Genomic DNA, 21,558 nt, shown 5'->3' on the forward strand with positions numbered 1-21,558 from the left:
GAAAACTCAAATGGTGGTCCATAAGACCCCTAAAGTTGAGAGGGAACCAAACTTATGGGGGGGAAATGCTCCTATGGTTCTAAAAATAAAAGCTTGTCACTCTTTACAAACTGTATTTATCTCTTTGAGAGAATCTTGAACATGAAGTCATGCTACTAATGTTTATTCTAAAAGTAGGCTAAATATTTGAGCATGTTCCCCCTAATAATTCCAGAAATTATCTCCTTCCTAAAAAAAAAGTTTAAAACTTTAAATGGTGAGATAGTAAAGTGGTATGGCATGAGAAAAGTAATTTATTCGTGCACAATTTTTCAGTTCCATTCAAAATTACAGTACAAAAAAATTCCCTTGCTTGCTGAGTTTTTGTTACTTTTTACTTAAATATTTAGACTTAAGAAAAAAATAAAATTTAAAATCACTATTAATGGAAGCTTATATTCCTTATGAATATATACATGCATGCATATATACATCTCTATATGAATCACTCAAAACAATTTTAAACATCATTCTTTTTTGTATTTAAAACTGCCCTTTTAAATATTTAGAAGTTCCAGAGGTGGAGGCTTTAATGGAATTTTTCCCAGAGTAAATTTCTTGGATTGAAATTGTTCCAGTTCTTCTACTGTTAGTTTATCTCTGGGTGTGAATAACACATTATCTGTTGCAATGATGCTGCTTGAGGCTGAGAGAGAAGAGGATATGCTGCTATTTCCAAAAGTGTCACTGGATGGCTTAGAAAAAGCAGTGTGAGAATGTGAGCCCGGACTACCAAAACCAGCCACAGAACTGCCACCTCCAAAGGCTGGGGCCACTGGAGCTCTGACAGGACCTGTTGCCAAGGAAGTTGGAAGTCCTGAAAATCCAGGTGATCCAAAACTGGAAGCTGCAGGGCTTTTGAATGAAAATGATGCAGCCGATGTGACTTCAGGTTTCCCAAATCCAAAAGCTGGAGCAGAAGTAGAGATACCTGAACTGGTAGAGGCTGCAGCTCCAAATGCTGGGGAACTCCCAAAACCAGCAGGGCTTCCAGAAGAGGCAGCAGCAAATCCAGAGTTTGTTTTAAAGCTAAAGTTCTGAGCATTATCACTGCTGCTGTTATTGACTGGAAAGCCTACAAACAAACAACAACAACAAAAAAAAAAACAGAAAAAAAAAATCTATTACAGTCACAAAAATGTCACAATTATTTCCTCCCCCTATCTTTTTTTCTTATTTATGTCATGTTTCAGTGTTGAGAAGCTTACTGGAAGGACGAGATGAGAAAAGTAAAAATGAGAGGCTAGAACTACCCACTAAAGCCTGCTGCCTGTCTTTTCTGCTAACAATCCCATTTTCACCTTGATCGACCTTCACCCCAGGAGAAACCACAGGGACTAGGGAATAGACTTTCACTTTGGTTTCTACTTACCTCACCAGAGCTGCTACCTGAGGACAATGCTATGCTGTTATACACAGTGACAAGAAAGTTCTCAAAGGTGCTGCTATCATAGCTATGGACTTCTACGAAACTCCTGAAAACTCATTCCTAAAATGTACTTCTAAAGCTTAAGTGTCTTTCAAAGAACATGCCCAATCTGGCCTCCCTTTCACAAATGTCTAATGAGTCAAATGCTTTGAGGCGCTATGATGGAAGGTTGTAGAATTTATGAAGGTAATTTAAAATGGTGATTCAGGCTTGTAATTTGAAACCTATAAAATCTAATTTTTCTAAATCAGTGAAGTCCTCATTACTTTATCACTTACTTGGCGACACAAATGTTGCTGCTTGACTACTGCCAAATCCAAATGCAGGTGCTGCTTGATTTACTCCATCCTTTACATCAGAGAGCTGAAAAAAAAAAGTGTGCAAATGATAAAGTGGTTGATGAATAGTGCTCCAGTATCTTTTCTATACACTTTATGGACAAATTCAATTTTTAAAAATGTGCATTAAAGGCTGGGTGTGGTGGCTCACACCTGTAATCCTAGCACTCTGGGAGGCTGAGGCAGATGAAGGGCTTGAGCCTGAGTCTGGCACCAGCCTCAGCAACACAGTGAGACCCCCATCTCTACAAAAAATTAGCCAGTGGTCCCAGCTATTTGGGAGCCTGAGGTGGGAGGATCACTTGAGCCTGGGAAAGCCTGGGTGACAAAGTAAGACTCTGACTCAAAAAAAGGAAAGAGAAGAAAAAAGTGCATTAAAAAAGGCAAAGTTAAATGCTTAACATGGAAAATGCCCATAATATGATGTTGAAAAGGATAAGATATAATACTGTATAAACAGTATAATCACAACTAGTAATATGAATACGCATAAAAAATGTACCTTAGTAAGTTAACAGTGATTATCTCTGGCTGATAAATTACAGGTGATTTAAATTTTATTTATGCTTTTTTATACTTTCTAAATTTCTACAATGAGCAGGTATTATAATCAGAAAAATATTTTTAAAATTTTTTCAGTGTCTATAAGGTTAGATCTGCATTTATGGAGAAATCTAGATATTAGGTAAAAAGGACCTTTATAGAATACCCAGTCTAATACTCGAAATGAAGTAGATCCACTATTATATAATTAAAAGCTTATGAGTAAAAATCCATTAAACATTTCCCATTCCCTGAAAGTACTTTATGTTCTTGCTATTCTGTTCTCTAGAAATGTCTTTCATCTCTGCTTACTGAAATCTTAATCCTACTTTCAAGGAACTTTGTATTTGCTCCTTCCTTCCAAGAAGACTTTCTTAATCATCCAAAGCAAACATAAGCGATTTCTTTCATTTGGAAGCCTCAAAAGCATTCTTTGGCCGGTGCAGTGGCTCACGCCTGTAACCCCAGCACTTTGGGAGGCTGAGGTGGGCGGATCATGAGGTCAGGAGATCGAGACCATCCTGGCTAACACGGTGAAACCCCGTTTCTACTAAAAATACAAAAAAGATGGGCGTAGTGGCAGGTGCCTGTAGTCCTAGCTACTCGGGAGACTGAGGCAGGAGAATGGCGTAAACCCAGGAGGCGGAGCTTGCAGTAAGCTGAGATGGCACCACTGCACTCCAGCCTGGGCAACAGAGCGAGACTCTGTCTCAAAAAAAAAAAAGCTTTTTTTTTTTTTTTTTTTTGAGATTGCAACCTCCACCTCCCGGGTTCAAGTGATTCTCCTGCCTCAGCCTCCTGAGTAGCTAGGATTACAGGCATGCGCCACCATGCCTGGCTAATTTTTGTATTTTTAGTAGAGACCGGGTTTCACCATGTTGGTCAGGCTGGTCTTACACTCCTGACCTTGTGATCCGCCTGCCTCATCCTCCCAAAGTGCTGGGATTACAGGCATGAGCCACCGTGCCCAGCCCTCAAAAGCATTCTTACTCCTGATCCCTGACAACCACTCTCTCTGCTTTCTATCACTACAAATGAGACTTGTCTTTTCCAGAGTTTCATACAAATGGAATCACATGGTCTACACTATTTTTTTTTTTTTCTGGTCTGGCTTCTCTCCCTCAGTGTAATATTCATTAACAGGCAGATGATAAACAAATTATAATATATCCATACAATGGGTTACCATTCAGCATAAAATAGGCATGAATTCCTGATACATGTTAAGTCAGCTATGGGTGGGTTGTCCCACATCCTCACCTATGGAGGGGCCCTGGGCAGTTAGCAAAGAGCAGGGACCTTCCAGCCCTGAGGGAAGTTCCACAGTTCTTTGGACTCAGTTATCCTTTCTCCATCAGCTCTCATCCATGGTGATGGTGGGCCACATCTCACACAAGGACAGACTACTTCCAAGAGGTCCCACTAAATTCAAATAGCATTACAACAACTAAAAGGTGAAAGAAATTAGCTTGCACAAGAGTCTAGTTATTCAGGAAACACATATTTAAGAAAGGGGTGGGGTGTTGGGACTGTCAACCATTAACTAAGTGTGGGGAGATAGTACTCTCATATCCTTTACACAGAGTAGAAACCATCTGAGAAATTGGAAATATTAAAATTATAAATGTGAATATCTTATTTTAAAATAAAATTCTTAAGAACTTTTTAATGGGTGTAGAAATATCATAACTTTATTTACAAAGATAATGAACTTGCTACAGTTGGGACCATAGATCGTTGGAGACAGGTGGGTATATATCTTCCAAAGGCATTTCTGTTTAAGACAAGGAACATATTGTGTTCTTCAGTCGCAAAATGATACATTACATTCTAAATGTGCATTGATATAATTGTTCAAAGTAATTTATTTTTACATACAGATAACCTTAAATACTTAAATGTATGTAATAGTTTGCCATTTTCAAAACTAGCACTACCAAAGTTAAAAACTTTACCCTAAAAAGCTTTTAAAAAGCATAACTATTTCTGCTTTTCTGACCAAGGAACACAGAGAAAACTATTTCAAGACCCTGACTCTTAAGTGATGCTATTTTGGGAATGTGTGTATCATAAGTCTTGATAGAAAATTTTTGTTTTGCTTTCCAAATCTAAAGTAAAATATCCTCTGCAAAAAAGTGATAGGTAAGACACTTCCCTCAAGAAAACTCTCCGATACTCACCAAAGCTACTTTAGTTGATATATTTAGATTTTTCAGTTCATTTACCCTGTTCCTCCATTGATTTATTAAACGTTGGACAGAATTTAGCTAAAAAGGGAAGACAGGAAAATAACAGTTCAATATTGTATGTTTAAGTTAGTTTCTTCAATAAAAACTTCACATATTTCTTTGCCAAAATCACAAAAGGTTTATGTAACAGTTTTATGGCCCATGACTTGCAAAATTTGCATTGACTTGGCCTATTTGTCAAAGATATTCCAGCTCCAGTTCCCTCTCCCTGTTCAACTCCTTGTATCATCTGGTTAATATCACAAGTACCTGGCAGTACGTAGTTAGTTATATTTGGATGGGAGGTGAACACATGTACTAGTTGAAATGCATGATCGTGACTGTAGAAACAGAAAAATACATCATTTAAATTGCTTCCTTCAGGTACTCAACTTATTCTAGTCAAGATTTTTAATTTTTTTTGATATTTAATATATGAGGATGTTAATCTGTATTACAGACTGTATCTTATTTAACTTTGTTTTTCTAGCATTCATCACTGGATCGGTACCTAACAGATGTTCAATAAATATCTGTCAGATGATAAAAGGGTTTCATTTCTGGGACTGACTGTTGGGTAATTTATAATAAAAATAGTAATATTCCTAATTATTAAAGTAAAAATATATTATTTTAATAACCAACCAAATACAATGAAAATAATATAGAAAAGAAGAATAGCCTACTCCTGAAAAAAGATCATAGACCTCATGGGTTTTGCCAAAACACAAGCCACGATAAAGCAGTAATTAACAGCTCATCTGTTATTGCAGTAGATTAACAGGAAACAAACTTACATAACTCTGTAAGTTATTGCTGGTTAAGAAGTTATGGTATTCAAGCCTCAATTCCTCTGGTGAAATGTCTGTAAAACCTGAAGTGAGGAATCAATTGGAATCTTTAAAATAAATGCCAATAATTTTGATAGTAAAGCTAGAGGTGCTAAACAAGAAAATATCTAATGTTGATTAGAAAATTTTCATAATCATAAGGAAGAAACTTAAAGCCTACACTCTACTTAATGTTTAATAAAGTGTAAAATTATAGTAAAATATAGTTAGTTATTTTGATCTTTAAATGGGGAAGATTTTCTAAAGATAAGTGGGGTAGAATGAACAACAAACACAAGAGAAAGATTTGACTACATTTATATTCAAACTTTTATTTAAAAAATTCTGCCAGAAACTATACTAAGCAAAATTACAAGGCAAATGGTATACTAGGAAAATTACAATTTTAACATATGTGACAAGAGAAGAACTAATGCCCTAATGTATAAATAGCTCTTACAAATAAATGAGAAAAGTAAATGAACTTGGGCAAAGATAATGAACAGGCAATTCACACACACAAAAAATCAAATAGTAAATAAATGAAATAAAGTTAAATGCAACTTAAAAATAGAGATAAAATGCTTTACCAATCAGACTGGCAGAAAACTTAACAGCTGGTATTTACTGTTGTTCCAAATGTGGTGAAATGTATCATTTCCTAAATTACTGTTAAGGGAATTAAAATGGTACAAGTTTTCTGGGAGGGATAATTGTTAATAAGCATCACAAGCCTGAAAAACATTCATATCCTGTGACTTATAATACAATTTATAGGATTTAACCTTGGGAAATAGTTATATATGTAAACAAAGGTTGCTACGTATAAGGGTGTTCATTCTAATATTTTTAGTACCAGAGACAAACTGAAAACAAAAATTAGAATATAAAACTAGGGCCAGGCGCAGTGGCTCATGACTGTAGTCCCAGCACTTTGGAAGGCTGAAGCGGATGGATCACAAGGTCAGGAAATTGAGACCATCCTGGCTAACATGGTGAAACTCCGTCTCTACTAAAAATACAAAAAATTAGCCGGGCGTGGTGGCATGCGCCTGTAATCCCAGCTATTCGGGACGCTGAGGCAGGAGAATTGCTTGAACCTGGGAGGCAGACGTTGCCGTGAGCCGAGATTGCGCCACTGCACTCCAGCCTGGGCGACAAAGCGAGACTCCGTCTCAAAAACAAAAACAAAAAAACTGGATTACAGCCGGGCGCAGTGTCTCACGCCTGTAGTCCCAGCACTTTGGGAGACCAAGGCCGGTGGATCACCTGAGGCCAGGAGTTCAAGACCAGCCTGGCCAACATGGTGAAACCCCGTTTCTACTAAAAATACAAAAATTAGCTAGGCATGGTGGCATATGTCTATAATCCGAGCTACTCGGGAGACTGAGGTTGGAGAATTGCTTGAACCCGGAAGGCCGAGGCTGGAGTGAGCTGAGATGGTGCCACTGCACTCCAGCCTGGGCAACAAGAGCGAAACTCCGTCTCAAAAACAAAACAAAACAAAAAACAAAGAAAAACTAGATTATGATCCTAATTATATATATGTATACCTATATATGTATAGGTATACATATATACACACATAGAACAACTTGTACATCCCTGTACAAGTGGACCCTTGCAGTTCTGTTCAAGAGTCAACTGTACACACAGCTGTACAGGGCCCACTCGTACAGGCATTTTCTTCCGCCTCTGCCACTCCTGAGACAGCAAGACCAAATCCACCTATCCCTCTGCTACTCAACATAAAGACAATAAGGATGAAGACTTTTATGATGATCCACTTCCACTATGTGAATGGTAAATATATTTTCTTATCCTTATGATTTTCTTTTTCTTTCTTTTTTTTTTTTTTGAGACGAAGTCTCGCTCTGTTGCCCAGGCTGGAGTGCAGTGGCGTGATCTCGGCTTACTGCAACCTTTGCCTCCTGGGTTCAGGCAATTCTCCTGCCTCAGCCTCCCCAGTAGCTGGGATTACAGGCATGCACTACCAAGCCTGGCTAATTATTTTTTGTATTTTTAGTAGAGACGGGGTTTTGCCACATTGGCCAGGCTGGTCTCGAACTCCTGACCTTGTGATCCGCCTCCCTCGGCCTCCCAAAGTGCTGGGATTACAGGCGTGAGCCACCGCGCCTGACCCCTTACGATTTTCTTAACATTTTCTTTTCTCTTACAGTATGTTATTAGTAGTTAAGCTTTTGGGGAGTCAAAGCTTATATGTGGATTTTTGACTGCACAGAGGATCAGTGCCCCTAAACTTTATGTTGTTCAAGGGTCAATTGTATACATAAACAAGAAATATGTTTGTGTGTTTATATGTTTTGAAAGAAATATACTAAAACGTAGTAGTTATCTCTGCGATATCAGGTTATTTTTATTTTATTTATATATTTCTGTACTTTCCAAGTTTTCTAAAGCAAAAGCTGTAACTTGTATTTTATTTTTGAGACACAGTCTCATTCCTGTCACCCAGGCTGGAGTGCAGTGGCTCACTGCCACCTTGACTTCCTAGGCTCAAGTGATCCTCCCATCTCAGCCTCCTGAGTAGCTGGGACTATAGGAATGTGCTACCACACCCTGGTAGAGACAGGCTTTCGCCAAGTTGCCCAGGTTGGTCTCAAACTCTTGGGCTCAAGTGATCCACCTGCCTCAGCCTCCCAAAGTGCTAGGATTACAAGCATAAGCCAGCCACCATATCTGGCCCAAAAGCTATAACTTTTATAATTGGGCAAACTTACTAAGAAAGGCAAAAAATGTTCCAGATATTTTCTACAAAGAATTCCTTGTAATCCAGTTATTATTAACTCCAAGGACACCTGCTTCAGAATAAAGGAAAGACTAAATGTTCAAAGCAGAACCCTGGATTCCTTCTAATGACTTGTCTTCCCCATCTTTACTGACCCCTTAGGCCAAAAAACCCTAGAAATCACCTTGGATTTCTCTTTCCCTATATCTAATTAATCAGCATCCTGCCAGTTCAAGCTCCAACAGAGAACCCAAATATGACCAATTCTGTCTTCACTGCTATGAACTCTAGTCACAAGCAGCAATGTCTTCTAACTTGTCTCCCTATCTCTACTTTTGCCTCTGCTCCCAACAGACCTTTTTCCCCCTCACACAGCATGCTGAGTTAGCTTTTTCTAATCAGATCACATCCTTCTTTTGCTTAAAGTTCTTCATGGCTGCCTGCCCAGTGCAATTAGGCCCAACATGATCTGGCCCCTGGCTATCTCTCTGGCCTTACTGTCATATTACTTTCCCTTGTTTACTCTCCTCCAGTAATTCAGGCCCCACTAGTCTGTAAACACTGCCAACCTTGTTCTTACCTCAGGGCCTTTGCAATAGCTAGTCCTACTGCCAGGAATGTTTTCCCCAAATCTTCCCATAACTGATACCCTCTCTTTATTCAGGACTCATTTCCAATACTGCCTCCCAGGAATAGATAACCACTCTATCTAAAGAAATATTGTTCCCCTAATTGCCTCCTATTCCTTCCAGCTGTGCTCAACCAGAATTCCTCATCTGAACCACACAGAACACAGAAAATGATTTGAGTGACAGTTTGCTCAAGTCTTGCAAAATGGGGCAAAAGTAGTATCATTCTTTTTATTTTTATTTTTTATTATACTTTAAGTTTTAGGGTACATGTGCACAACGTGCAGGTTTGTTACATATGTATGGGCAAGGACTTCATGTCTAAAACACCAAAAGCAATGGCAACAAAAGCCAAAATTGACAAAAGTAGCATCATTCTATTATAGCTGCATAGAAAAAGTTAATTCATTAATACAATGGATGCCTAAGGACAGAAGTACTCAAACTTTTTGGTCTCAGTACTCCTTTACATTCTTAAAAATCATTAAGGACCCCAAAGAATGTTTGTTTACATGGGTTACTTACATTGATAATTACCACATTTGAAATGAAAACTGAGAAACTTAGTATTAATTCATTTAAAAGAAACCAATTACCTATCTACATAAATGAAAAAGCTGTTTTCCAAAACAAAAAATGAAAATTTAGTAAGATGAATAGCCTTGCTTTATGTTTATACATCTCTTAATGTTTGGCTTAATAGAAGACTGCTGGATTCTTATATATGCTTCTGCATTCATTCTGTTGCAATATGTTGTTCTGACTGAAGTGTATGAAGACAACGGGCACTCACACAGACATGTATTGGAAAAGGAAGACTTAAATGGCTTTTTCAAATAACTGTGGACATTTTTCTTTGATACTACACAAAAACTTGACAAGTGGTAGTTTCTTAAAGGTTAACTATAACATAGACTCAAGCCATACTAATGAACTTTTTGTGGCATTATATTAACATCCACTGGTTTATCATGCATGTAGAATGGACTTTCAGCCATGCATAATTTTGTAATATCACACATAAGTCATTTGAAAAATGCCAGTTCACTGAGTTACACAGAACTTCCAAACATTGGCGCATTATTATACATCAACAAAAAAATTTTTTTTTTGAGACAGAGTCTCGCTCTGTCACCCAGGCTGGAGTGCAGTGGCACAATCTTGGCTCACTTCAAGCTCCGCCTCCCAGGTTCATGCCATTCTCCTGCCTCAGCCTCCCGAGTAGCTAGGACTACAGGCGCAAGCCACCATGTCCGGCTAATTTTTTGTAGTTTTTAGTAGAGACGGGGTTTCACCGTGTTAGCCAGGATGGTCTCCATCTCCTGACCTCATGATCCACCCACCTCGGCCTCCCAAAGTGCTGGGATTACAGGTATGAGCCACCAGGCATGGCCAAAAAATTGTTTTAAAGAGACAGGGTCTTGCTCTGTCACCCAGGCTGGAGTGTGGTGGCACCATCGGAGCTCACCATAACTTTGAACTCTTGAACTCAAGTGATCCCCCCACCTCAGCCTCCAGAGTAGCTAAGAGTCTTGGCATATGCCATCATACTCAGGCTAATTTTTGTATTTTTTATAGAGACAAGGTCTTGCTATATTGTCCAGGGTGGTCTCAAACTCCTGGCTTCAAGCCATCCTCCCACCTCAGCCTCCCAAAGCACTGGGATGACAGGCATGAGCTGCTGCGTGTGGCCCTCACATTTGTGAATGTTGCCATCCATTTAATCAGAAGAGATTTTAAGTATTGAGAAGCCATCATGCTCATGATGACAAAGTTTTCCATAATTCCAATTTTTGCTTGAAAGTTTTAATTTTTTTCGTTGGCAATAAACACTATCAACTGTTTTCTTCTAAATAACCATAGTTGTCATTCCTTTCAAATAAATATTGTCTTTGAAAAAAGTGGCTAGCTCAGTCCAACTTGAACAATCACACAAGATAACCATCACACTTGGGCATGGGGCAGACACACTTTGTGTGTGCTTCCCATTTTGTCACACAGAATACTAAAAAGGTGTGTACTCAGGGTCAAGGGTTAACAAAATTAATACTTTTTATCTCTTCATAAAGGAAGTTCTTAAGTTCAAATGGCATTAACATTTTTTTATTGTGACATCTACTAGTAATTTATTGCCTCTGCCTTGATTCATGCTAAGATGCAAGTAGTTCTACTCATCAATGCTTTTGCACCAACAGTGCAAATGTCAACACAGTGAAAAATGGCAATTAATCACTTAGTATTATCAGAAAATATTTTTGAACTTAGGCAACTCCTAAAAGGGCCTCAGGGATACAGTTGCCAGATTTAGCAAATAAAAATACAGGATGCCCAGTTAAACTTGAATTTCAGATATACAATAAATACTTTTTTTAGTATAAATGTGCCCCAAATATTACATGGCATGTACACATACTAAAAATACTGTTTATCTGAAATTTAAATTTAACTGGATGTCCTATATTTTATCTGGCAACTATATTCAGGAATCCACATTTTAAGAACCACTGCTTTAGGGCAACAGGCGTTAGGTTCAATTTGGAATGGATTAATACTCAAGTACTAATACTTAAGCTGATTAAGGGCTTAATACTTTGTTGTTTCTTTATAGAAAAATCAGTATCTGAAATTATCTTAGTTTATTTGCATCACTTATTGTCTTCCTCCCTCAAGAATGTAAGATTCATAAGGAAGGGATCTTGTCTGTCTTGCTCATCACTATATTCCCAGCACTTAGCACAAAAGAAATTCAGTAAATATTTGTTAAATGGACAAGTGAATAAATAACTAAGAAGCGCTGTAATGCAAATGCTCACAGAAAATGAGCAACTAGAACTGAGACAGAGGAAAGATCCCAAGGTTCTGCGATATTGATTGCAAGGGCTCCCATCTGCAAGGTACCCACTGTTTCCTCAAAAGGATGGAGGCCCAGGAGCACCCAGAGTGGGCTTGGGATAGTCTAGGTTTCAGCCCAGAAAGGGCTTAGGGACTATGGACCAAAAAAAAAAAAAAAAAAAGAGAGAGAGAGAAGAATATTCTAAAGCAAATGCTATTCCAGGCCAGGTGTGGTGGCTCACGTCTATAATCGCAGCACTTTGGGAGGCTGTGGCGGGCGGATCACCTGAGGTCAAGAGTTCGAGACCAGACTGGCCAACATGGCAAAACCCCGTCTCTACTGAAAATACAAAAATTAGCTAGGTATGGTGGCGGGCAACTGTAATCCCAGCTACTCGGGAGGCTGAGGGAGGAGAATCACTTGAACCTGGGAGGCAGAGGTCACAGTGAGCCGAGATCGCGTCACTGCACTCCAGCCTGGGGGTCAAGAGTGAAACTCTGTCTCAAAAAAAAAAAAAAAAAAAAAAAATTGCTATCCCCGTAGCCCAGCTAAGCCTCCTCACATTTAAACATTATCTCCAGAACAGGTCTCAACACAACTATTCTTAGAATGAAAGACAGGGAAGAAAGAACAGAACCAGGCAGCCAAGGCCTTAATGACAGGCAGGATGTGACTCTTCTATTCACAACAGGAAGCTGAGGTTCCAAAGTTGTACATACAGGGAATCAAGAACGTAGAGTCTCTTCCTGGGCTTTATTTAAATGTTTTCTCCCAAGAACTATATGTCTTAAAAGACTATATTCTCCAACCTTAATCTCTAAATTATGAAGTTTGGCTAGAATACTCAAATACTTTAAACAATGTCCAAACTCTCCTAGTTGTAGCTAAGCTGGTGGTTGATTTCTTTATCTGACATTCTTTTGGTTTTAGAAAATAATAGTTTTAGAACACATTTTAAAAATGCACAATTTTTCAGTTACCTGAAATATTAGGTTTCTTTTTCACTGGTGAATAAACAGAAAACATCCACTGCCCTGATGATTCCCAAACCTCCATATCTTTTACAATTCCTTCCCTGAAAAAAAAAAAAAAAAAAAAAAAAAAGAGTAAAGGATCTTCTTAGCTGCTTGGTAAAATTTATTGTTAATGATTTTCCACAACTGAAAATTTAAATTCTAGTAAATACATAGTTCAAAATCTTTTCCATTATATTTTCTGAAGAGTGTTCTTTAAAGCACAAGTTTATAGAAGTGTGAACTATATTTCATGGTTACAAATAGTATTATAATGTCAGAGAAGTTAATGAGTTTGGCGTTCCAATATACTGACCCATTAACCAATGTACTTACATAAATACTATCACAGATACCATACTTTTTTTAGGAATTAAAATCTAAAATACTAACTTTAATCTTTCTTTGTTAATTATCACAAACATCAATAATCATTTAACTGGGAAGAACAAAGTACCACTTACGTGATACAGAATCATAATATTTTAAAAGTGGGTTATAGGACTTCAGAGATCATTTTATCTAATTCTCACATTTTGCAACAGGGGAAACAGACCCACATCCATACAACTAATCTGTGGTAATGCCATGGGTAGATTCGGCTCTAAAGTTTCTCCCTACTTAGACTATGTCAATAAAAGGAGAATTATCACAGAGAAAACTGTATTAAATTTAAGATTGTAACAAATGCAGAAAGGAAGGTTTTGTTTGTTCGTTTACTTAAAAAACATCGGTTGTATATGGTACATGGCTCAAAATGTCTACAACTGGTTCTGATTTAATTAGGAGAAGTAAAAGACTAACCAATTACATTTAAATTCCATCCTGGTCACCACGAGTTGAGAGAACATTACAGATAGCCAAGCATTGTTTTGACACCAGCCATAAATTTTACCATAAATATTCTCAAGAAATGTCATGTATCTACTCCACAATAAATGTAGGAAATCAAATGAGATCAGTTTGAATAGGATAATCCAAGTAAAAGTTTTAGAAAGAAATAAGATATGCGGCTGGGTATGGTGGCTCATGCCTATAATCCCAGCACTTTGGGAGGCTGAGGCAGGCAGATCACTTGAGGTCAAGAGTTCAAGACCAGCCTGGCCAACATGGTGAAACCCCATCTCTACTAAAAACACAAAAAATTAGCTGGCGTGGTGGCAGGCGCCTGTAATCCCAGGTACTTGGGAGGCTGAGGCAGAAGAATGGCTTGAGCCCAGAAGGCGGAGGCTGCAGTGAGCTGAGATTGCACCACTGCACTCTTGCCTGGGCAACAGAGCAAGACTCCGTCTCAAAATAAATAAATAAGAGAGATGGTATAATGACCTCCAAGTTCACAAGTTGTTCTAAATTACATCACACTTTGTAAAGGACTTGTAAGTTAGAATGAACTTAAGCAGGACTAATCTTAGAAAGATATTCACAATATAGTGTTATCAACACGAAGTGGAAAAATCGTAATTATCCCTAGGAAGGCACTCTACTATTATAGAAAGATGATATATTTTTAAGTGAAATAAAGTCTAGGGTAATACATAGCAAAAGAGTGGCTATCTATGAGTGATAGGATTGTGGGTGATTTTCCTTCTTTTTGCTTACTCTGATTTAAAAATAATGCATTATTTCTTTTTTTAAAGAAAATATTGTATTGTGAAAAGATGTTACAAAAAAAGAGAAAACAAAAAACAAAGATTGTAGGTGCTTTTGAAAAAACATAAGCAAATGGATAGTAATTTTCCTGAAAGCTTTCACTTACAGAAGTTTCTTTTCATCTTTCTGCTCATCAGGATTAAGTGAAGCAAATGGATTCTCAGACAATCCAAAGCCTTCCTTCCTGTTAGTTGAAGCTCCAGAATCAAAAGAACCGAAAGATGGCTTTTCTTGATCTCTGCTGCCCCCCCATGGTGTGGATTTGGAGAAACTGGATGGCTGGATGACGCTGGAGTATCTCTGGCTAGTTGTATTCCATCCACGTCTATTATTACCTAAAATAAACAATAAAACAAAATAATTTTACTAGCAACTTTTCTTTCTATTTTATTTTCTTTTTAATTGAGATAGGGTCTCACTCTTTTGCCCAGGGTGGAGTACAGTGGCATGATCTTGGCACACTGTAATCTCAACCTCCTAGGCTCGATTGATCCTCCCACCTCAGCCTCCTGAGTAGCTGGGACCACAGGCACAAACCACCATGTCTGGCTAATTTTTGTACTTTTTGTAGAGATAGGGTCTTGCCATATTGCCCGGGCTGGTCTCAAACTCCTGGGCTCAAGAGATCCACCTGCCTCAGCCTCCCAAAGTGCTGGGATTATAGGCATGAGCTACTGTGCCCAGCAACTGTCCTTTTAAATCTCAAAAATCTTTATTATATCTTAGTATGTCTAAACATTATAGAAAGATTCAACAAGCACTACATTTAAACTCATTTTAAATGACAATCTCTTCATTTTTTATTTATATACAGTAGTTAGGTTGTAATATCAACAAATCACATAGTGGCCAATTGCATTTTTGTTTGAGATTGAGAAGAAAATAATATAGAAAAATAGTGATATATTACTAAATTCAGCTGACAAAGCTTATTAAATAAACAACTGCTTGATAGTTAAGTTGATAGAAGGCATGCATCATAAATCATAAACTCCTTCAGGATAAAAACTTGTGTTTTTATCATTCTTTGCTCCCCCACCAGGCCCTATATTGTAGTAAAGGCTGAAAAATGGACATTGAATTAAAGTTTCTTGAATATGAAAGATTAGAGTCTACCCTCTGTTTTTGGACAGATGCTTAAGTCTATTTGATGCAGTCTTTTCTCTGGGCAAACACCTACACACCTATTTTCACAGAGAGATTATACATGGTATTTACATGTGAACAAAATGCAGGTAGTTCCTCTGTGAGCTTTCCAGTATTTAATAAATATCAAAATGAGCCAAAAAGATTCTCTCCTCTCTTTATATATTGGTTTTGTTTTGTTTTTTAAAATCACTTTAGCAATCTCATTTACTCGTCACTTCCTAGTTGGGGCCAAGATTAAGGTAATTCATCTTGTTTCTGACTCAATTAGGAGATAAGCCATTAAATATATTAAAAGTTGGAATGACACACATGCCCAGTTGTGAAAGTTCATCCTGCAACTCTAAACCACCCTAATAAACAAACAAACAAACAAAAAGTGGTGATTGCTAGACCAGATCCTTCAAGTAGGAGTTAATGGTATCTTCTTCTTCTAAAGTTCCATTCACTGGGGGATGATACAACTGAAGAAACTCACTTCCTCCTTTTTTTTTTTTTTTATTGCTTTTGGTCTTCATACTTATAATTCTAGAAACATTCATTTGTTTCTGGAAGCTAAATACACAGTTTGTCTGCCAAATTTTGTTTACACTCACATTCAACAGACCTGAGTCCTAATTTTCGGTCTGAAATATTTCACCAGATTAATTGTGGATGAAATAAAAGGACTGTCTTCCCTGAAGTGGGATCAGACGTGAAACCATCATGCAACACAAGGTTTAAAGGTTAGATGAGGCCTGCCGCAGTCGCTCACGCCTGTAATCCCAGCACTTTGAAAGACAGAAGCGGGCGGATCACCTGAGGTCATGAGTTCGAGACCGGTATGGCCAACATGGCAAAACCCTGTCTCTACTAAAAATACAAAAATTATCAAGGGCGTGGTGGCGGGCACCCGTAATCCCAGCTACTTGGGAGGCTGAGGCATGAGAATCGCTTGAGCCTGGGAGGCGGAGATCACAGTGAGCCGCCTGACTGAGAGGGCAAGACTCCGTCTCAAAATAAAAAAATAAAGGTCAGATGAATAGCCCTATAGGAGGGGAAGGGAGACAGCACCTAATTACTAAGCCGATCTTTAAAAATCTTGTGTTGTTCTAAGGTTTCATGTCTAATCTCTCCTTTCCTTTAAGATAAAAAGCTTTGACAATGATCTAGGCCCAGCAACGTGGCCCCCACATCTGCTTTCCTCACCTCCCGGAGAGCCCTTAACTGGGCGTCCCACCTTCCCAATTTCACCCCAAATCTATGAGCAGGTGCATTTTTGCGGTATGGCTCTATAGGTTTTATTAGATTTTCTTTTTTCTTTTTTTTTTTTTTTTTGAGAGTCTCGCTCTGTCGCCCAGGCTGGAGTGCAGTGGCGCGATCTCGGCTCGCTGCAACCTCCACCTCCCGGGTTCAAGCGATTCTCCTGCTTCAGCCTCATGAGTAGCTGGGATTACAGGCGCGCGCCACCACGCCAGGCTTTTTTTTTTTTTTTTTTTTTCTTCGGTATTTTTAGTAAAGACGGGGTTTCACTATGTTGGTCAGGCTGGTCTCGAACTCCTGACCTCGTGATCCGCCCGCCTCGGCCTCCCAAAGTGATGGGATTACAGGCGTGAGCCACTGCGCCTGGCCGGTTTTATTAGATTTTTTTCAAAGAAGTCCACGACTTCTCCAAAATGAAGTCCTGATTCTGACCCAAGCTGCTAGCCTCACCCTCGAAAAAACAACTTAGTAAAAATTATATTCAATTACGGCATTTACCTACAAGGTAGTTTCGATAGGTACTTCCGATTTAAAAACTCAGTTTCGCACAAGCATCCAGGCCCAAACCCAGGTCCTCAGCTCAATAAAAACGGACCACATGAATAATATGTAGATAAAACCCTCGGTTTAAAAACGTTGTGCAGAGCCCAATGGGGCCGGCAAGGCCGTGATGCGGGCACGTTGGGGTCACCAGCACCGGGACACACGCGGGACGCCCGGTCCCCGCCGGCGGGCCCTTCCCGGCTCGGTTACCGCGGAGGATTCAGAGGAGAGTCACCTGAAGGCTGCTGCTGCGGTTGCTGCCGTCCTCCTCCTGCACCCCTGGCACCGGGATGTTCGTTCCAGCACCGATCTCCAAAGCGGCACCGGCCTTGAAGGAAGAATTGACAAATGGCCATTGCGACGGCGTCGCTGATGGAGGGGGTCTTCGGTCGACACCGGTCAATGCTAGTTACTGGGCAGGGGGCCCCAGGCAACCTCGGCACCCGGCCGGGCTACTGTGACGTCATCTTCTCGCGCCTGGGGAAGGCCTTTTTCCGCTTCACCCCCAACTGCCATGAGACGCGTGGACTTGAGCCAATAGGATTTGAGAAAAGCGGACCGCTCTGACGCTTTGAGTGTGTCCTGGGAAGGCGGGATGCTTGAACGGTTACGTGAAGACCGGAGGCGCGTTTGACCCCGGTGCAGGGCCTCGGACTACAGGAAGGCTTGAGGTCCAAAATGAGAGGAAAGCGGAGCAAGCAAACGCAGAACTTCAGCAAGGCCCTCAGAGGAGAATTAGCTATGATTTCAGAGACTGAGTCGTTCTTGCTGAGACAGTAAAACTTAGCTCGGGTTGAGAAAGTAACAAACTGCCCAACCTTTCATCTGGATGGATAACAGAGTCAAATAAAGCCGGACGTGACGTTAAGAGGAAACAATGTTTCTCTTAGGACATACTGCAGCGGAAAAGTATTACCCCTTTTAGTGAGTAGTACATTCTTACTACACACTGAGAAACCTTGTTCTTTCTTCTTTTTTTTTTTTTTTTTTTGAGACGGAGTCTCGCTCTGTCGCCCAGGCTGGAGTGCAGTGGCGCGATCTTGGCTCACTGCAAGCTCCGCCTCCCAGGTTCACGCCATTCTCCTGCCTCAGCCTCCCGAGTAGCTGGGACTACAGGTGCCCGCCACCACGCCCGGCTAATTTTTTTAGTAGAGTAATTTTTAGTAGAGACGGTTTCACCATGTTAGCCAAGATGGTCTCGATTTCCTGACCTCGTGATCCGTCCGCGTCGGCCTCCCAAAGTGCTGGGATTACAGGCGTGAGTCACCGCGCCCAGCCGAAACCTTGTTCTTTTAAGTCCACATAAACGTTGCTATTTGAAATTATATCAGAACAAGTGAAAAGTCCCATCCTTGCCTGGAGGATCTAAGTCTCTTTGACGCAGAGAAGCAGCCTCAGTTTCTACCCAGGTGTAGAGCTTCAGATAAACGGTTCTGAAAACATTCTATTATTTTCTTAACTTTGCAGTTTCCAAGGAAACATGCCCTACATTCAATTCTCGTCCAGACCTGATGTTAATGCCTTTACACACAGCTATGCTTTCAGATTTCATTTAAATTTCACCTAAACTTCACTCTCCCCGCCAAAACATACAATAACTACCTCTTATTTTGTACGGTGAGGCACCCCACAGCTCCTCTGGTGTGCAGTCTTCTTGATTGCAGTAAGTCAATAAATCTGACTTTGTTGGATTACAGGTTTGTGCTGGTGGTTTTAGGATTATTGAGCTGGGAGTGAGCCATCATTCTTGCTCATGTAATTTGTTTGGATTTTGAAGACAGCAGAATCTGCAGGACGGGAACTACTTGTCCAAACTAGTTTTTTATTTTCTTTAATCAATGCAATTCATTTATTTTGAAACAAATTTATGGAAAAGTTACAAATAACAGTACAAAGAACTTTTTTCCTGAACCATTTGAGACTATGTTGCAGACCTAATGCCCCATCATCCAAATACTTATTGTATATTTTCTACAAACAAACCAGGGCATTCTACATAACCAAAACACAATCAACAAAATTAGGACATTGATACTGATGCACTACTACTCTCTAATCCTTAGACTCCATTTATGTTTTGCCAAATGTCCCAATATTGTCCTTTAGAGGAAAAGGGTTCAGTTCGGAATCATTGTTGCTTAGCCATATTTCTTGTGTCTCCTTCAATTTGGAAGATTTTTTGTTTTTCCTTTTCATGATCTTGACACTATTAAAGATTACAGGCTGGTTATACTGTAGAAGTTCCTTAGTGCAGGTCTGTTTGATGTTTTCTCTTGATTAGATTCAGATTATGCATCTTTGTCAGGATTATCACAGAAGTGATGCTGCGGTTTTCACATTGCAGGTTGTGTACAATTTCAATTTGTCCTGTTACCTGTAATGCTCAATTGATTACTTGCTTAAGGTGGTGTCTGCCAAGCTGCTCTACCATAAAGTTATTCTTTTCCTTTTTGTTATTAATAAGAATTTTGTGGGGAGGTACTTTGAAAGTATGTAAAAATCTGATTGTTCATCCAACTTTTAGCTCATTCACTTATTTATTCATATCAATATGGACTCATGATTTCCAATGGTATTCAATGGGTTATAATCCATTACTATCATTATTTATTTTGATGCTCAGATCATCTCCAATTTGGCCAATGGGAGGCCCTTTAAGCTCCTTTGCACTCGAAAAAGGAGAAAAAAAAATCCCTGTGATTACTCGAGCACTTTTTTACTTTATGGTCCAGAGATGTTCCAGGCTCATTTTTACATTCTCTACTCCAGTCCTGAAATCAGTTATTTCTCCAGGGGTCCTTTTGGTGCTGCTTAGAAACCAAGATCTGAGCTTTAATGTGCTTATTGCTACTGGGATGTCTTTGCTGTCATGAACATTGCTGGGAAATACATATGTATCAACAAACACAAACATTTACATCAAACATTTCTATATTTTATATATTAAAACTATTATGCCTTCTATGTCAAAGACTATGAAAAAAAAGAAAAAAACTTGAGTTCACACTGATAATCTCCAATTTCAATCCAAAATCACATGATTCATTTTCCTCTATTTTTAACTCCACTGATAACAAGAAACTTGGCTTTCATTAACCTTAGTATATTTATTTTATTATCGCCTTGTGTTAACCAGTATTGCTTTGTAGCCACTGACTTGTCATTCCTGCAAATGTCAGCATTTGTAAGGGCTTTGCTGGGATCAAATACCTAAAATAATACCAGTGGTGGCTGAAACTTAAGTGAGGGTAAGCCCAGTGCTTGGTGAAGGTAGAGAGGGGCAAGGCCAGAATGCCGACTGAGACTGTCTAGGTGGAGTGTGTGTGAGACAATGAGAGCCTAGGGCTTGCAAAACTTGGTAGTGATCGGTTTGGTGATGGGTATAGGTGGAAATCAGGAGAGTGGGGTTACAGGAAGGAAACTTCTGATTTCTTCAAGATGGCAGAGTAAAAATACGCTGCCTCCCCTTGCAATTGGATGAGGCAACTGTCTCAACTTGATAGGAGATACGATTCCTCCCCAATAAAAAGGAATGAGAGACACTTCAGATTCTAGGACATCAGGTACAGAGAGGGCTTATGCTTATTGAATGGTGAGTCAAACATCCCAGAAAAATACCTATGGATCTCTTATGGACCAGCAACAAAAATAGTTGGCTGTCTCCTCCTCATATAATGAAGTTCATTGATTAAGCTCACTCTTGTACCCCTGAATTATCAATTTTCAAATGTCTCATTTTAAATACAAATGCACAGTCAGGGACTAGACATTTGAAGGCAGATGCCAACAGGCAAGAGCAAAGCAAAGAAACAGAAAAAGAAGTTAGAGGAAACAAAAACACTAAAATATTTGTAAAAGTTAAACTAAAATATCGTCAGAGAGGATAACATGAAACAAGAACGGCATATTATATAAAAGAACAATTATAGAAATAAAGTACTCTTGGAAAACGTAGATAGTGGGAACAAATTAAAGAGGGTTAGAACATAAAGTCTGAGGGAATTTCTGTAAGATTCAAACTAGATCTTGAACCCCATTTTAAATCTGTTATGAGAGAGGGCGTAAAGCTCTGGAGAGTAAAAAGATTTCTAGTTAATAAGGGCAACATTTCAAACAATTTCCCAGCACAGACTTTTTTTTTTTAATAATATTTTTATTTTTTCTAAAGTAGTGTGAATCATCTTGGGAAGAAGGAAGGTTAGGAAGATAAAAGTGGATTCAAGCTTTTTAAAGTCTTTTGAGGCAACTGTAAAGAGGGAGGAGGATATTTAAAGGAAGGATTTATCAAATGCTGAATGATGCTACCTGTAAAATGTCCTTTCATTAAAAGGACAGATTATTTGGAC

At 39.1% G+C, this 21,558-nt stretch overlaps 1 protein-coding gene across 5 annotated transcripts; it reads right to left on the minus strand.

Annotated features, from left to right (window-relative positions):
- Positions 1-270: 270 nt before the first annotated feature.
- NUP42 (nucleoporin 42) lies at positions 271-17,827 on the minus strand. Of its 5 annotated transcripts, XM_003270396.4 has the most exons (8): positions 17,448-17,827; positions 14,388-14,616; positions 12,599-12,693; positions 5,375-5,451; positions 4,530-4,616; positions 4,049-4,123; positions 1,747-1,831; positions 274-1,114 (listed from the first exon to the last, which is right to left on the minus strand). In XM_003270396.4, the coding sequence occupies exons 1-8, from the start codon at positions 17,566-17,568 to the stop codon at positions 537-539; spliced, it is 1,347 nt and encodes a 448-aa protein (XP_003270444.1). In that variant the 5' UTR covers positions 17,569-17,827; the 3' UTR covers positions 274-536. The 5 variants fall into 5 exon arrangements, with proteins under 5 accessions (XP_003270443.1, XP_030651563.1, XP_030651564.1 ...); XM_003270395.4 differs by lacking the exon at positions 4,049-4,123 and having other exon boundaries at positions 271-1,114; XM_030795703.1 differs by lacking the exon at positions 4,049-4,123 and having other exon boundaries at positions 271-1,114; positions 17,168-17,811.
- Positions 17,828-21,558: the final 3,731 nt, after the last annotated feature.

Source organism: Nomascus leucogenys, chromosome 17 (assembly GCF_006542625.1).
Source record: "Nomascus leucogenys isolate Asia chromosome 17, Asia_NLE_v1, whole genome shotgun sequence".
Lineage (NCBI taxonomy): Eukaryota > Metazoa > Chordata > Mammalia > Primates > Hylobatidae > Nomascus > Nomascus leucogenys.

Excerpts from the sequence above, each read along its gene's own strand:
- NUP42 (XM_003270396.4), bottom strand. The coding sequence starts at position 17,568 with ATGGCCATTTGTCAATTCTTCCTTCAAGGCCGGTGCCGCTTTGGAGAT. Across the intron at positions 4,124-4,529 it reads TATCAACTAAAGTAGCTTTG|AAATGCCTTTGGAAGATATA; the intron begins GTGAGTATCGGA and ends TGTCTTAAACAG. Across the intron at positions 1,115-1,746 it reads AGCAACATTTGTGTCGCCAA|GCTTTCCAGTCAATAACAGC; the intron begins GTAAGTGATAAA and ends GTTTGTTTGTAG.